The sequence below is a fragment of the Diospyros lotus genome, chromosome 1 (genome assembly GCF_014633365.1).
Source record: "Diospyros lotus cultivar Yz01 chromosome 1, ASM1463336v1, whole genome shotgun sequence".
Classification (NCBI taxonomy): domain Eukaryota; kingdom Viridiplantae; phylum Streptophyta; class Magnoliopsida; order Ericales; family Ebenaceae; genus Diospyros; species Diospyros lotus.
This window is the reverse complement of record NC_068338.1, coordinates 50,110,612-50,127,061: the sequence shown is the minus strand read 5'-3', so window position 1 is coordinate 50,127,061 and position 16,450 is coordinate 50,110,612. Positions and strand designations below refer to the sequence as shown.

Sequence of the window (16,450 nt, the reverse complement as noted above, 5' to 3'; positions counted from 1 at the left end):
ATAAGCATATTTGGAAAAATTTAGATAAGAACTCAAGTGACTTTTTTTTTCAAGAGTTTTCAGATAAATTTAATAAACACATTAAAAAATATAAAAATCTGAAATATTTTCTATATCTTATTTTTTTTTTATCTATGTTTTGGTTAACAAACACTATTAAAGAAAAAATGACACTTGTATCCTCTAGTGCATTTAAAAAAATTTAATAAATAATTTAATAAAAATTTTAAAATATATTGATAGAATTTTATTTTGATAGAATTTTATCTTATTTATTTTAATAAACGTCACATCAATATATATTTTAAACATACAGGCACATTAATCTAATATTAACTCTGCATTGGCCTGCCTAAAATCGGTCATCCACAATCACAAATTTCAGAGAGAGAATTTGAAAATATGATGATAGTCCTGTCACCTGTGTGGATGAAATTCATGTAAAATGTTCTATACTCTCAAACAATATCATGCATTAACTATAATTAAAATATGCAGTAAAACAATATCAAGAGAGAAGAACTTAATAGAGGATGATGACAGCAATCTATTATCTATCAAAATGACCTATCTTCGATAATGAAGACTCTATCCAAGAGCAAAAGGTCAAGGCATGTGTTATTTAAACCATTTTTCTTTTTCAAATTTGTTTTAAGCTGACATTTTTAGATGAGAGCAGATAATTTCGTAATTTATTATAAGTATGTTGTTGTATACATACACTGTATTTTTAGATGTCTCTATATATGTATATAAAGTTAATGGGCAATGGGGTCTTCGGTTTGGTGGTCAATTGATATTCACCCGGTAATTATTAATTGCCCAAAAGATCTTCTTCCTGACGCCTTCTTTTCCTAAAATTTAATTGGGTATCTGCTAAAATCGAGGAATCGGATTTGCTTCCCGATCTTCGTTCAGATTATCCCAAAGCCATGGAGCGAAATGGAGATCGTTTTGAAGGAGATAAATCTCACCCAGCCGTGCCAATCTCCGGCGAGACCCCTGCTGTTAATATGACTTTCTTCCTGGACCAGGTCGGAGAAGTTGTTCTCACCCTTAATTCAGATGGGCTGTCTTGGAATCCGATCAAATCCATCCATAATGTAAGCTCTGTGTGTGTGTGTATACGTATGTATGTTTACGTGCATGTGTATTATATTTTTGAGTAAATCAAAATTTTACCCAATAGTATCATCTGGATGTATGTCTTTTATGTGGGTTAATGTGGGCGTGTACTTGTATGCCTGTATTTATCTCTAGATGGTCATTTTGCTAATTTTATGTAGATTGTTTTTGTTGGGATGATTAATCATTAAGGTAGTGGGTTTTTGAAATATGTCATCTTTTTGTATTATGATCGAAAATCCTGCTCATCAAGTGTCTTTTGTTAGTTCTTGTATGAAAAAGGGTTTCTTTGTTTAGCTGTTATGATCTGAATTCATACAAGTTTGTACGTAGTCAGTACAGGTTGTTTTCTTACATTTCCACGGGTTGATTATTAATTCAACAAATGGTTGAATCAGGCTTGGTTTTTCCCTTGCCTAATGCAGTAATAGAGTGATTCGGGTTTTATTTAGATGGCACCTGTCATTTCTTGTAGTCTTATTTACTTTAAGAAACTGTGGGAAATTGGAAGTAGAAGTTTGAGTTCAGCCGCTTGATTTGTGGGTCAATACATCAACATTTAACTTGAAGATTTTGTGGCAATATGTTATATTTACCCATTGGTTAGCCAACCAAAATTGTTTAGATCTTAGTTTGCAAATTCTATTTACATCAACACATGAATGATGTATTGTATGGTTTATCAAGTTGTAATAGGTTACTAGGTTTGGTATACTTCTTTTATTAAAAAAAATAGATTATTAGGTTTGTTATCATGAACCTTTAATTGAAAGAGGTTGTTACAACCCTCAGGTAGAACTCACCCTCAAAAGCTAGCTGTTAAGGAGAGGGTGCCCAAGAGATTATAAACCTCACACCAGAAGCCTGAACTTCCAATGTGGGACAAGTCTCATACCTTACAGTGCACCACAACATACCACCACGTTTTGCAGCCTGGCGCCCACGACAGCAGGCTGTGCACTAGCCATTGCTAATCTCGAGCAAACACTGCAATGCCGACGTCACCTTCATCGCCGCTCGCTTACACTGGGAATCATGGGGCCGACTCTGATACCACTGTTACAACTCTCAGGTAGAACTCACCCTCAAAAGCTAGCTGTTAAGGGAAGGGTACCCAAGAGGTTATAAACCCCATGCCAGAAGCCTGAACTTCTAATGTTAGGACTTGAGGGGTATTATTGTAATAAGTAGAAGGAGAATGGAAGGTGGAAGAGGGGGTTAGAACTAACTAACCTACTTACCTATGAATAAATAGGGGAAGGCTAAAACAGAAAGACAGTTTTTGGAATGAAATAACAACTCTCTTCTTTCTCAATTCTCTTCTCTCTATCTCTTTCTTCTCTCCCCTTAAAACTCTATTCTAACGGAATTTCCCAGAAATTCCGATTCAACTCCAGCCCATTTTAGGGGCTGGACAAGTGGTATCAGAGCTAAACCTTCTTCAACGGCTTCTGGCGCACGATTAGAAGGTGACGGAAGCTCCGATTCAGCAACCACGAAGTCATGGCGGAAGGAACACGCCTGAAACAACTAGAGCTTCGCCTGGAGAATCTTGATGGTTTAATGGGCCAGACGCAAGAAGACATGAGGGCCCAACGAGAAGACATGGCAATCCAAAGGGAGGATATGGCGATCCAAAGGGAAGATTTAACTGCCATCAAAGACAGTATACGAGAACTAGAAAAGGGTTAAGAACGGGCCGACTTTTATGGACAGAAGATAGATCTCATGTTTGCGATCATGTCGACATGGCCACAATTCCGATCGCAAGAAGAGTCTGTTCCAAGAATGGAGACAGACCTTGGAGACAGATGTAAGGGGCGATGGAATATTACTGAGACCAGGAGGCCCGAGGGGAACGGAGGAAAGGATTGCATGGGAACGTGAAATCCATGGTAGGAATTCCGGGCCAAGATTGGATGGGCGACACCCGCCAACGCCAAGATTGGAAATTACAATCTTCGATGGATCTAAACCACACTGGTGGGTACGACGCATTGAAAGATTCTTTGAATTGTACCAGATAGGAGAAGAATAAAGGGTGACAATGGCAACGACCTATTTGGATGATACCGTGGATGCGTGGTACCAGAGTTGGAGGCAATCAGAAGGGGGATGGGTGTCGCGGACCAATTTTGCCAACGAACTGTATGGTCATTTTGGCTAACGGAATCTGGCGGACATGGTTGAAGAATTTAACAAATTGAAATAGTAAGGATCGGTCGAAGATTATTTGAGGCGATTCGAGGAATTAAAGGCGTTGATAGGAGCAGCTTATCCGAGCTTGCCCAAGTCCTACTTTGTCTCGAGTTTCATTAGCGGACTCATAGACGATTTAAGATCTGTAGTAAAGATGTTGGGGCCAGTGTCGGTAAGACAAGCAGCAGAAAAAGCACGTCTCCAAGAAGTAACATGGGAGGCAGTATTCAAGAAGAATAGGCCATGGCCACTAGGAGGATGGGTCGTCAACAGAGGGGGAACTCCTTGCAGAGGAAATAGTTTCAAACTGGGTGTGGGAAGAACAAACCAAGAAGGCGTCAAGAATGGAAATGGAATAGGAACAAGCAAGAATACGACATTGGAGCAGAGACGCCAATTAGGCCTATGCTTCAAATGTGGGGAAACATATGGACCTGGCCATCAATGTAGGAGGTTAATGTTGAAGACGGAGGCTTCTGATGATGAAGATGCAGAAGAAGAAGATACAGAGGAAGAGCCCCATGCTGGGGAAGAGTAGGAAGATGATGGAGGACAAATCTCCTTTCACGCGTTGAAAGGGGTCCTACGGGGAAGATCATACAAGTTAAAGGACAGATGGGAAGACGAAGGTTAGCGGTGTTGATTGACAACGGAAGCACCCATAGTTTTGTGAACAAGAAAATAGCCCAAGATCTCAAGTATGAAATGACCAGAACCAACCCACTATCAGTGACAGTCGCTAATGGGGACCGAATGTACAGCAATCATAAATGTTTGAATTTCAAGTGGGTAATGCAAGGAGTAGAGTTTGTGGCGGACTTGAGGGTCTTGGAGTTAGGAGGGTGTGATATCGTGCTGGGGGTAGATTGGATGAAGAATGTAAGCCCTTTAACCTTTGATTTCAAGAAGCTAGAGGTGACAGTAGAGGTTGAAGGCCAAAAGCTGACACTGATGGGAAGCCTAAATCAAGGGGAATGCAAAGTATTATCGGGAAGGAGGTTGCACAAGCTAATAAACTGGAAAAGCGAGCAAATTGTAGAATTATACTCTATTCATGCAATGGAGTATGAGGAGGAAGAAGGGGACAAACCACAATCTATGGGAATAGCAGCTACAATGCAACTGCTAACAGAGGTAAACACTTATGATCCCTTGCACTTATTATTGCATGAATTCCAAGACCTCTTCCAAGAACCGACTACCCTACCACCCCAAAGACCTTTAGACCATGCTATCCATCTTAAACCAAATACAAAACCTGTAAATATTCGTTCATACCGCTATAACCCTACCCAGAAAATTGAAATTGAGAAACAAGTAAAGGACATGCTAACTAATTCAATCATACAACCTAGCCAAAGTCCCTTTGCCTTTCCAGTCCTTCTTGTCAACAAAAAAGATGGAACTGGTTTTGTATAGACTATAGGCAGCTCAATTCCCTTACTATAAAGAATAAATTCCCTATTCCTATCATTGAGGATTTATTAGATGAACTCAATGGAGCTGTCATCTTCTCTAAACTAGATTTAAGGGTTGGTTATCACCAAATTAGGATGAGACCAGCCGATATCCCTAAAACCGCTTTCAGAATATACCAAGGGCTTTATGAATTCACTGTCATGCCCTTCAGTTTGACAAATGCTCCTGCCACTTTTCAAGCTTTAATGAATCAGATTTTCAGTCCATACCTTCGCAAATTTATACTTGTTTTCTTTGACGATATTCTTGTGTACAGCCCAACCCTACAAACCCACCTATCTCACCTCCGAACCACTTTTGAGGTCTTGTGAATTCATCAATTATATGTCAAGATGTCTAAGTGTACATTTGCTCAAGGAGAGGTGGAATATCTAGGCCATGTAATTTCAGCTAAGGGGGTGAGTACAAATCCTAAAAAATAGAGGCAATGGTAAATTGGACACGGCCTAAGAATGTGAAGGAGTTGAGGGGTTTTTTGGGTTTGATCGGATATTATAGAAAATTTGTCAAAAATTATGGAGTGATTAGTCGGCCTTTGACAGAGCTATTGAGGAAGGACAATTTCTATTGGAATCCTAAAGCTGAAGTAGCCTTTGGAATCTTTAAACAGGCCATGACTCAAGCCCCTATTTTAGCTCTTCCAGATTTCTCAAAACAATTAGTAAACAGATGCTTGTGATAGCGGAGTGCGTGTTGTCATGCAGGAAGGGAAACCTTTGGCTTACATAAGCCAAGGTTTAGCTCCTAAACATCTAGGCCTGAGTGTGTATGATAAAGAGCTGATAGCAGTCTTGGTAGTTGTTGAAAAGTGGCGCCATTACTTGGAGAATAATTAGTTTGTGATTAAAACATACCACAAAAACCTTCAATTTTTGCTTCAACAGCGGTTACGCACTCATTTACAGAGGAAAGGAGAATTTAGTGGCAGATGCGCTGTCCAGAAGAGAGGAAAAGTGGGTCTGCCAAGCCATAGCTGTAACTCTTGAATGGGTAGAGGAAGTGGTGAGGAGCTATGACCAAACACCTTGGTTGCAGACATTGTTATAGCAGTTAGCAATAACGACTAACGGACAACAGGGCTATCCTCTTGTTGGGGGACTCATTCGGTTCAAAGGCCAAATTGTGGTAGGGGAGGATGACCAGCTAAAGTTACAGATTTTGAGGGCCATGCACGGATCAGCAGTAGGCGGACATTCAAGGGTAAGAGCCACTTATCATCAGGTAAGACGTGTTTTCTATTGGGCAGGATTAAAGAAAACAGTGGTGAAATGTGCTGGAATGTGAAGTGTGCCAAAGATGCAAGCATGAAACTGTGGCTCTACCAGGGTTATTATAGCCACTACCAATTCCGGATCAAGCATGGAAGGATATCTCAATGGATTTTATAGAAGGCTTACCGAAATCAGAAGGCAAGGATACAATTTTAGTGATTGTGGACTGTTTAACTAAGTTCGCCGATTTCCTCAGTTTGACACACCCCTTTACAGCTTCAAAAGTGGCCAGATTATTGCTGGATTCAGTCTTTAAAATTCATGAAATTCCCAAGACCATTGTGTCTAATAGAGACAAGGTATTCACCAGTAAATTTTGGCAGGAATTATTCAAGAATTTGGGAGTGGGTCTACACTTATCTACAGCATATCATCCTGAAACGGACGGATAAACGGAGAGAGTAAATCAGTGTTTAGAGGCCTACCTTCGCTGTATGTGTTTTGCTAGGCCTAGGAGTTGGCACCGTTGGCTATCACTTGCTCAATGGTGGTACAATTCTACATATCATACAACTATTAAACGGACCCCTTTTGAAGTTGTGTTTGGGTACAATCCACCATTACTTCATGTCATTTCCAGTTCTACTGCTACAATGGTAGATGTAGAACAATACTTTCAGAAAAGAAGAGAAGTCTTAGTAGAGCTTAAAAGGGAATTAGCAACTGCTAAGAGTAGGATGGTTCACTATGCAAATAAAAAGAGAAGTGAGCGGAAGTTCAATGTGGGGGATGTAGTGTTTTTGAAGGTCAGAAGTTTTTTGCAGCTTGCTTTTACTAAGAGAGCAGTATCCAAATTCAATCCAAAATATTTTGGGCCTTATGCAGTTGTAGAGAAGGTAGGGGAGGTGGCCTATCGGTTGCAACTACCAGAAGATGTGAGAATACATCCGGTATTCCACGTATCTTTATTAAAAAAGGCTAGAGGAGTAACAACCACTACTGGGATTTCATTGCCACCAGTAGAGGAAGGAAATGAAGGCCTATCACTTGCTGTCTTACCACTTATAGAGGAGGAATCAAAAGAGCCCATTGAACCTCGGGCAATTCTGGATAAAAGGGTGATCTATAGAGGAGCTGCCCCTATTACTCAAGTGCTGATTCGATGGTCTCATTTACCGCCAGACCAATTGACTTGGGAATACCTGCCAGATGTGTTGACAAGATTTCCCCATGCTATCAGCTTGCTCTAAATTCTTGAGGTCAAGAATTAATTCATGGGGGGGGGGGGGGGGGATTGTTAGGACTTGAGGGGTATTATTGTAATAAGTAGAAGGAGAATGGAAGGCGGGAGAGGGGGTTAGAACTAACCTACCTACCTACCTATGAATAAATAGGGGAAGGCTGAAACAGAAAAGCAGTTTTTGGAATGAAATAACAACTCTCTTCTTTCTCAATTCTCTTCTCTCGTCTCTCTATCTCTCTCCCTAAAACTCTGTTCTAACGGAATTTCCCAGAAATTCCGATTCAACTCCAGCCCATTTTAGGGGCTGGACAGAGGCTTGAGCCCCTGACTCAGGAATGCTTGGACTAAGATACTGCATGGGAAACAGGGAACTTCACAGCCCGAAGTGGTTGAAATTTGAAAACTTAATAGAGAGCTTCTCAGGTAGCTTGTGGTCATGCCGTGGCCATGACGTGGCTTCGGGAGCATCTTGTGGGATGTCAGGGCTATGAAATTGCAAGATCTAGTTTTCCATATTTTGTGCTGGGGACAGAGTTTCATATTCCTTTCTCTTAAACAGTATTAGAGTCAGTTTTAAGAGATGGAGATAAAGAATTTGATGGTTTTTAAAGAGTCCTTATTCACAGGCAGATGTGAAATCTGTCTTGGGCACACGTGGTTCTGTGTATCTGTGTGTGATGCAGAACCCAAACTAAAACACATGAGTAATCCTGGTTACTCATAACCAACATCAATATTCAATATCAATCATCAAAATCTGTCTTCAATTGCAACCAAAAAGGACTATTAATAGGCAATTGATAGATAATAATCTACTCTAACTAGGATTCCTTGATCCAATCTAATTAAAGATTGTAAACATAATCCCAATCTAACTAGTCTACAAAGGAAATAAAAAGATATTAAAAGAAACAAAAGAAATTAGGAAAGAAAACAGAATAAAATATTAAAGCAATACTAATTCCTATTTCTACACTTAAAATATTGTTTCCCAAAATATTTGCTCCTTCGATCTTCATCAGTGTGCGTGCGTGCGTGTTTGAGAGAGAGAGAGAGAGAGAGAGGCTACTCTAGGGATATGTTCATTGTGAGTGCATGCCGTGCATGTGTGTGTGTGTGAGAGAGAGAGAGAGAGAGAGAGAGAGTCATTTTAAGGGCTGATGCAGAGGAAGATCCACAAGAGTGGTGCATTGTGGGTAATGCAAGGAGAGATGACTAAAAAGGAGTTAGATTGATACAAGCAAAAAAAAAAAGAGTTAGATCGTGAACTTTTTCTGTTACCCTTATATTTATTCCACCTCTTAAACAGATATTAGTGGATTCATTTTTTTTTTCTTTTGTGTTGGATGAGCATGTGGCTTTTCACCACATTGTGTTGTTGGAAAATTTTCACATATACTAATGGTTTTCTCTCATTGTGTATGATTGCTATTGCTATTGCTAAACTCAAGAATCTTTGAATTGATTGCTTGTTTATTTAATTCGTTGGAAGATTCTAAGAGTGACAAGGTTGGGGTAATCCCATTCATTTTTTGGTTATTTCAAAATTGTTTCCTAGCACTATGACTCAGGTCAAACTATGTGTGTTGATTTTCTTTTAGAAGGTTTTGTTACAGAATAATATTTATTTTCCTGGACTATGTTAGTGATAGAGGTTTTATTCTCTCAAAAAAAAAAAAAAAAAATATGCATCATTAATTTGATAGGTATAAGCCTCTCAGCTTGTGCAGTTATTGCCCATTATTTTCTGGATAAGTGCCTGGACTGACCTTTTATGTTGTTTTCCTGTCTATGTGTGCTAGGAGCCAGAGGAATCATCTTGTCTGGGCATTAAACTTGACTCTAAGAGTGAAAGTGCAATCAAGTTTTCTGATGTATATGCTGTTGAGTTCATAGACTGGGGTTTGGTTCATGAATCTATTCTTGCAAATGCTGGTAGATGTCTTTCGCACCGTACATCTGAGGTCATATCCAGTCTTATTCACTTTTTCCCTTATTATTCTACATGCTATTGTGTTTTATTGGTGTATAAAGTTCTGTTTTCTGCTGCAGATGTATCGCTTTACAGTGCACGGGGTTCATAGGTCAAACTCAAGACCTTCTGTTTGGGCCCCATCTGTATACACTTTTGGTCACAAGGACTTGAATGCATGCCAGATTTGGGTTAACCGGATTAGTGCTTCTCTTAACACAGAAAAGGGGCGACCAAAGAGTCTTCTGGTATGCAGAATGAGTAATTATGTAATTCAGTTTGTGCTTTTCTCATTCTAATTTCTTTGTACACCGTACTGGGTCACTGAAATGGAAATGAACTAGCATCACTATTTTTTCCAGACTTTACTTGTGTTGACTAGGTTTTTGTTCATCCAAAGAGCGGGAAAGGAAATGGATGTAGAACTTGGGAAGCAGTGGCTCCCATATTTTTTCATGCTAAAGTAAAGACAAAGGTAACTTTCTATATACATTTGACACGGGTAATAGATGTTTCTACAGTTCGAAGAACTCAAACTTGAACTTCGTACATCTGTTTATATTTAACTTTATCTATGATGAACATATTTATTTGTATGAACTAATGAATGAGGAACTAGAGTAGAAAATCTGCCCCCAACTTTTTGACAACTTTACCAGAGATTTACAATGAGATTACTATACAGTCATTATTTAATTGTGAGGGTTAACCAGGTGGTTGACCAGACTTGGAGATCAGAAGGCAAAGAATTTTCCAACATTTTTATTCTATAATTTTTTGCATGTGTGAAGACATTTGTCTTAGATTAGTTTTCTGTACTTAGTATTTTTCTCTAGGAAATCTGTTAGCATATTTTCTTGTTGTAACAGTTGGTTGTTAGTTTGTTTTAAGCTGACCGGAAGGTGATTTATTTCAATCAGGATGGGCAGTTAGTTGTAACTGTCCTGCCCGCCCTTATGTTTTATAAATAGGGGCTGGGGAGGGCTCGGGTATGAGGCATGAAAACATTGGTTAGTCTTGAGAGATTTGAGCAAGTATGTACTAGGCCGAGAGAAGGGTTATTTTGTATGTTCTCTTGGGGTGTTCTTCTCTGTTTAGTCTAGGGTTTTAGACTGAGGGAAAGAGGGGTAATTTTCTAGTGCATGTAATCGCTGTAAGGGTTTCAAGATAGTGAAGTTTTCATGGGCCTAAGGCAGTCTGGATGTAGGTCTCATTTATGAGACTGAACCAGGATAAAATTGTTGTGTCTCTTGTGTTTTTTTGTTGCTGTTTTCTATTCCTATTCTTGTGTTTTCTATCGAGTGCTGTGTGTCTGATTTTTGAGGGTATAATCAGTGAGTTCTTGGAGGGATAGTTTGCTGTGTGTGTGGCGGTCTGAAGAACAACAGCATGTTTAATTGTGTCAGTGATTCTTCATTGGGGATGATATATTTAGTCTGTATATTCATTGTGTCAGGCAACTTGATCATTTTTGGGGTAGCTCGGAATTATGAAATATCAAAATACTTGGTATAGATATGAATGTTTGACTTTCATATGGGGCCTCCAGATGCATGTAAATTAGGCATGGGGCACTGCACTCGGGGATTTTATGTATTTATCTTGCTTATTGTTTATTAAGTATATGAGTGTGTGTCACCATCGTCTTGTTAGCTTAACTTTTTTGGAGTTGTTGACTTTGACTCCACATTGTAGGTGAAAATGTTCTACTTGAGCTGATTATTGAACTATGGCATAATCGCTTGCTAATATTTTGTCCATAATCATTTTGAGTTTTTTTTTCTGCTCGGCATTTTAAGTTAAACTACAAGTATGTCCACATGGAGTTTGGTCAATATTATTAATAACATAATCTCACATTTGTTTTCTATCTCTTCATTAGGTAATTGTGACGCAGAGGGCAGGACATGCATTTGATGTGATGTCCACCATTACAAATAGGGAGCTAAATTCATATGATGGTGTTGTAGCTGTTGTAAGTATAAAGACTCTCAGGCATTTATCTTCTGCAAACTTTTAGATATTTTTTTAGGTGGTTTTATAGGTTACAGATCCTCTCAAGCTTATTATTATGACAGTACTTCCACCTTATCCATTGCATTGAAGCTTCTTTTTGTTTGTTGAGACACTTTGTAGTTAGTTTATTGGAATCATTTAAATTCAAACTGTGTTATCAATTCTTTTTTTTTTGTTTTATTTTCTGGGCATTATCCATTTTTTTTCCACTTCCAATGCTTTCACAAATGGTGTACCTATTTTTCAAATCTTTTGTGATTATAATAGTTTGTCATCATCAGAGTATTACCAAATGCTATGTGGCAGTAGAATAAAAGGGCAATGCAGAATGGCATTTAGCAAGTGATGGTCTCTCCAATGTGAATTGTAAAACCCATATTTAAAGACATTAATGATGATGGGTGCTATGGAATTGGGTTCCTGAAGAAACATCTGAAGCTTTTAAGGAATATGTCTTCCTTGACATGAAGGGAGATATATATACATGCATGTGTGTGTGAACTTGGTGGATGCTGTTTATTCCTTTCAAATTAAAATGGTGAACTGTTTGTATTGCTGTCTATTTTATCCAACAGGAAAGAGATTTTTGATCGTGGTAAGCACTGGTCACACAAAATTAAGCCCATTGTGGATTTCCTGAAATCTGATGAATCAACATAAAAATGCCCAGTGAAACTTTTTTTGTTCTTTTGGTCACAAATGTAACTTATCTAGATGTTGATTTCTGGTAAGTTATCATGTATTTATGTTACACCCTTACAACATTGGTTGTTGTGATGGTTTCTGATTCCTGTTTTTTGCAGCAACATAAGATTCTGTTTGTTCTTCCAGCTAATTTCCAAATTTTTTGGGACTTTACAATTTGATTTGGATCCAGGGTGGTGATGGTTTTTTTAATGAGATCCTTAATGGGCTTCTGTCTTTGAGGCTTAAAGCACCTTATCCACCAGCTCCACTAGATTTCATGCATAATAGTGGGAATGATGGGTGTGCCAAGGTTCATGATGCAAATGAAACTGTTGCTGAGCCTTCTGACCACAGTGAAGCCAGTTCTCCTCTTCTCCCAGGTTCAAGACTTAATGAATCAAGATCAAAAAGTTTTAGTACATGCCATAGTGGTATACCTTCAAACATGTCTTTGTAGTATGATTTGGTAACTTCATTGCTTAACCGTCTTGCTTATCATGGTCATGTGGTACAGGAACTGAAGACAATTGTGGCAATACAGGTCAGTTTATGCGTATCCATCTATTGAGGCGATCACTGTAAGCTTGTAAACTGCACTTGACACTCTCCTCTAGAAAGGCAAAGAGAAAAGAAAAGAAAATAAAGCAGTAATTTCAATTGGATATTTTATTATGTGGGCATCTGATTATTGCCTCTTTGTTGGTTTAAGCAGACAAAGGTCCCGAGTTTTCTCTCCCAAATGAAAGGTTTAGACTTGGCATTATTCCTTCAGGCTCCACCGATGCCATTGTAATGTGGTATTTTGTTTCTGTTGCCTTGTGATCCATAATTCTCTCTGTTTTTTGAGGCTTATTTGTTCTCTTATTTTTAAGATATCTTCATTGAAATTAGTATTTCCACATATTTAGTTCTTGTTGACATTAATTTTCTTAGCGGCTGGAGTGTCTAGTGATGTGAGGGTGAGACTTAGTGGCAATAGTAGGGTTGCTCAGTTGTGATTGAGAGGTTATGGGTTCGCCTTGTGGAAATAATCTCTTTGCAAAGCAAGGGTAAGGCTGAATACAAAAATGAATTGCGCAAGGTAGGGAGCCTTATATATCGGGGGTATGCCCAAATATCTTGTGATATCTGTATCAAACTTATTATATAAATTTTTGAAGTGCTCCATTCAGCTTCCACCTTGTAGCTTAGTTGCAATTTATGGTTTGCACTTCAAGGATCACTTTCTAAGTTTTATCTGGGTGATGTGGGATATACATTGAAGCTCTATTAAATTCTCTTCAAAATTTTGAATTGCATTTTGCTGCCTGTATAAGAGCTTGAGGCTTTTCTTCCAACCATGTTTTTCTTTCAGGCTTTTCAATTTATTTAGAAATGGACATTTGTAAGCAAGAGAGCATAGGCTTCTGTGAGAATGGACTTTTCTTTCTTTGCATTTACTGGAAAAAAAAGTTGAAAAAAGAAAAGAAAAGAAAAGAGACTGAGTGTTATGAACATAGCACATGCCTTTCTGTTAGAATCTATCTGTTGTATATTCAAGTATATCTTGGTTAGCTGGCTAAATACACCTTTCTGATATTTGGCAACCTAAGTAAGCTAAAATGCTCCTTTTTTAACACCTTGGAAGTTGAATGTAATTACTCTGCATGATGGGCCAGATCTGGCTTTGGTTTATGTGCAGCTTATGAGATGTGGCGTTCTATTTTTTTCTTGATGCCTGAGGTTGAGTCATGGAGGGAACTAAATGAATCACCCTGCTATTTAAGCAGATAATATGAAAGTTCTATAGTTGTCTGAGGAACCTGAAAACTCATAGTACTGAGCTATTTGATCAGCTATCACATGTCCTAGATTTAGTTAAAGAGTTAGTGTAAAGCCACCATTATCCTTTTGCATGAGCTGCTTGTAAATTGCTTTAGCATTCTCTGATGGTCTACATTACAGAGCTTACTATTTCAAAAATAATTTGTGGAGTTGAGCATATTTGCTTTGAATTCTGCAGTACTACTGGAACTCGAGATCCTATAACATCTGCATTGCATATCGTCCTAGGTAAAAGGGTATGCCTTGATATAGTTCAAGTTGTAAGATGGAAACTGGCATCAACATCAAAGGATGAACCTTACGTACGCTATGCAGCTTCCTTTGCTGGGTAATTTCTCATTGTTACTATGCACATACCTTAGGATGACACACAATGCCTTTGACACAATAAAAATTTGTGAACTATGTTCACTTTTTAACCTTTTTGCTGCAAATGTACATGTAACATGTGTGCATGTGTGTGTGTTTTGACTAGGCTGGGTCAAATTTTTTTTCCATATTGATTCCTCTTTAATCGTAATAACCTGGACCAGCTTGATCAGTTAAGTTTTGTTTTCTAGCTCTTATGTGAAGCTACTGAGAAATTATGGCCACCTGACCATATAATTAAGTTTGGATATGGTCCAGAAGTTCTTCAAGAAACTTGGAACTAGTTTTAACTCATGAACTGTCAGTTGTTGCAATACTTAACACAAGGGCTTATAGTTATATAGTAGAACATGAGATTTAATTTTTAGATTTGTAATTATTTATTTGCCGAATCTTACCAGGTATGGATTTTATGGAGATGTCATCACAGAGAGTGAAAAATATCGTTGGATGGGCCCAAAGCGGTATGATTATGCAGGAACCACGGTGTTCCTGAGACACAGGTTTTCTCTCAGAGACCATGTATCTTTTTGGTGTTATGGAGTAGTAGATCTTGACCTTCAATATTTGTGCTATTCTAGGCCTCTCTGGTTTATTGTATTAGCTCAGTCGCACAGAAATTTCTGTGCAGATTTTGGTTTTATATGAGAAAAACCATAAATATATTGATAAAAAAAAAAATTCCCCTTCTATATTTGGAAGAAATAGTTACACGTTTTTGGATTAATTTTATTGATAGAATTAAAAGTAAGAGATGCCTGGTTTACTGCAAGTTCTGTTACTCAAGCTTTGACAGAATCGCTAGCCACACCTACTCAGGATTTTCATCAAACCCTGCTCAACTGAAATTCTTTTGTTGACTAATATGTGTAAACAATCTCAGTTGTAGTTCTTATCTGTCAATATTTATTTTTTGATAATTATTGTGGATTGGTTCTCCATTTGAGCTGTTGACCTGGTTTTGCCAATATTTTTCTTATCTTGACACTAAAAGAAAAGTGGTCGAGTTCTTATATTGTGGAGTGGTGGATTTGTGAGAGACTGGCTTCATACATTCTTTTATTCTTTGTACAGTATACCAATTGTCTTTGACATTTTAAGTTATGATCTTTATTTCTCTCCCTCAGTTCATATGAAGCAGAAATAGCGTACATAGAAACTAAATCTGAAGGAGTTCATTCCGCTTCCGAGAAAAGTGTTCAGAATAGCAGAAAAAGAGCATTATGGGGCCTACCTAAAAGATCTGAAAGAACCGCTTGCCGTGCCAATTGTAGTGTTTGTAATACAAAAGCAATGCAACCGATGCCAGCACAGAATCTACAAGACTCAAGATGGGTGAGATCGAAAGGGCGCTTTCTTAGCATTGGAGCTGCTGTAATCTCTTGCAGAAATGAAAGAGCACCTGATGGTTTGGTGGCCGATGCACACCTTTCAGACGGGTTACTGGATCTTATACTGATTAGAGACTGCCCTCGTCCATTATATTTATGGTAAGCAAATGACTTTCCCCATAGAAACTGGAAAGGGTTTTCCAATGCTGCCATGTTATAGAACTTCTGCATCGCTTTCGTCAGACCCGTCAATGTTCAATTGTGTGTTCCTTTTTGAGATCATGTCTGACAACAAATCAAAGATTCTAATGTGGGCTGCTTTTCCATTTTTGTTCTTCGATTTCTACAGGCACCTTATGCAGCTGGCAAGGCGAGGCGGACATCCCCTGGACTTTGAGTTTGTGGAGCACCACAAAGTATGTTTCCTCCCCGCCATTTCATTTCTTTTCAACCTATCTTCAGAACTATGATTTTCGCTTTTAAATTACTTGCACATGCATTCACATAGAGCGGGATGTTTCGTGCACCAAGTTGGACGCCTTTGTTAACTTCTTTTCGCGTGTTATGTGTAGACCCCGGCCTTCGTGTTCACTTCTTCGGGCAACCAGGAGAGCGTCTGGAATGTAGACGGCGAGGTCCTTCAAGCACACCAGCTCTCGGCGCAAGTTTTCCGGGGGCTCATCAGCTTATTTGCCACTGGCCCTGAAGTCTAATCATCAAAGCAATAATTCTAATTCAGAAGATTAGAAGATAATACTCTCCATTGTACCCACCATCTTTGTGTTGTAATATTCTTCTGCCTTGTACTGTTTCATTATTCGGCTTTACCAATGGGATGATCACTTTACAAAGTTACTAAATTTTAGACTATTATTATTATTAAATGTTCTAAATGCCCATTAAACATTTTCAGCATCGGTTCTGCTTTCAATCCAATTTGGTCTTTCCGATTATTTCAATTATTTTGGTTTTTATATAAAAGTTTAATTAATTG

The 16,450-nt window shown here is 38.4% G+C and overlaps 1 protein-coding gene across 2 annotated transcripts; it reads left to right on the top strand.

Moving 5' to 3' along the window:
* The first annotated feature begins 736 nt into the window (after positions 1-736).
* On the top strand, positions 737-16,409 carry LOC127789319 (ceramide kinase). 2 transcript variants are annotated; one of them, XM_052318221.1, is made up of 13 exons: positions 737-1,103; positions 9,060-9,221; positions 9,310-9,477; positions 9,612-9,704; positions 11,112-11,204; positions 12,123-12,312; positions 12,447-12,473; positions 12,645-12,729; positions 13,935-14,084; positions 14,527-14,628; positions 15,253-15,615; positions 15,806-15,872; positions 16,029-16,409. In XM_052318221.1, exons 1-13 carry the CDS (start codon positions 933-935, stop codon positions 16,167-16,169), a joined length of 1,812 nt encoding a protein of 603 aa, XP_052174181.1. In that variant the 5' UTR covers positions 737-932; the 3' UTR covers positions 16,170-16,409. The 2 variants fall into 2 exon arrangements, with proteins under 2 accessions (XP_052174181.1, XP_052174172.1); XM_052318212.1 differs by having other exon boundaries at positions 742-1,103; positions 12,123-12,363.
* The last annotated feature ends 41 nt before the right edge of the window (positions 16,410-16,450 follow it).

Coding starts and splice junctions, on each gene's coding strand:
- LOC127789319 (XM_052318212.1), top strand. CDS start 933: ATGGAGCGAAATGGAGATCGTTTTGAAGGAGATAAATCTCACCCAGCC. Junction 9,705..11,111: donor ATGCTAAAGTAAAGACAAAG/GTAACTTTCTAT, acceptor TCTCTTCATTAG/GTAATTGTGACGCAGAGGGC. Junction 15,873..16,028: donor AGTTTGTGGAGCACCACAAA/GTATGTTTCCTC, acceptor TGTTATGTGTAG/ACCCCGGCCTTCGTGTTCAC.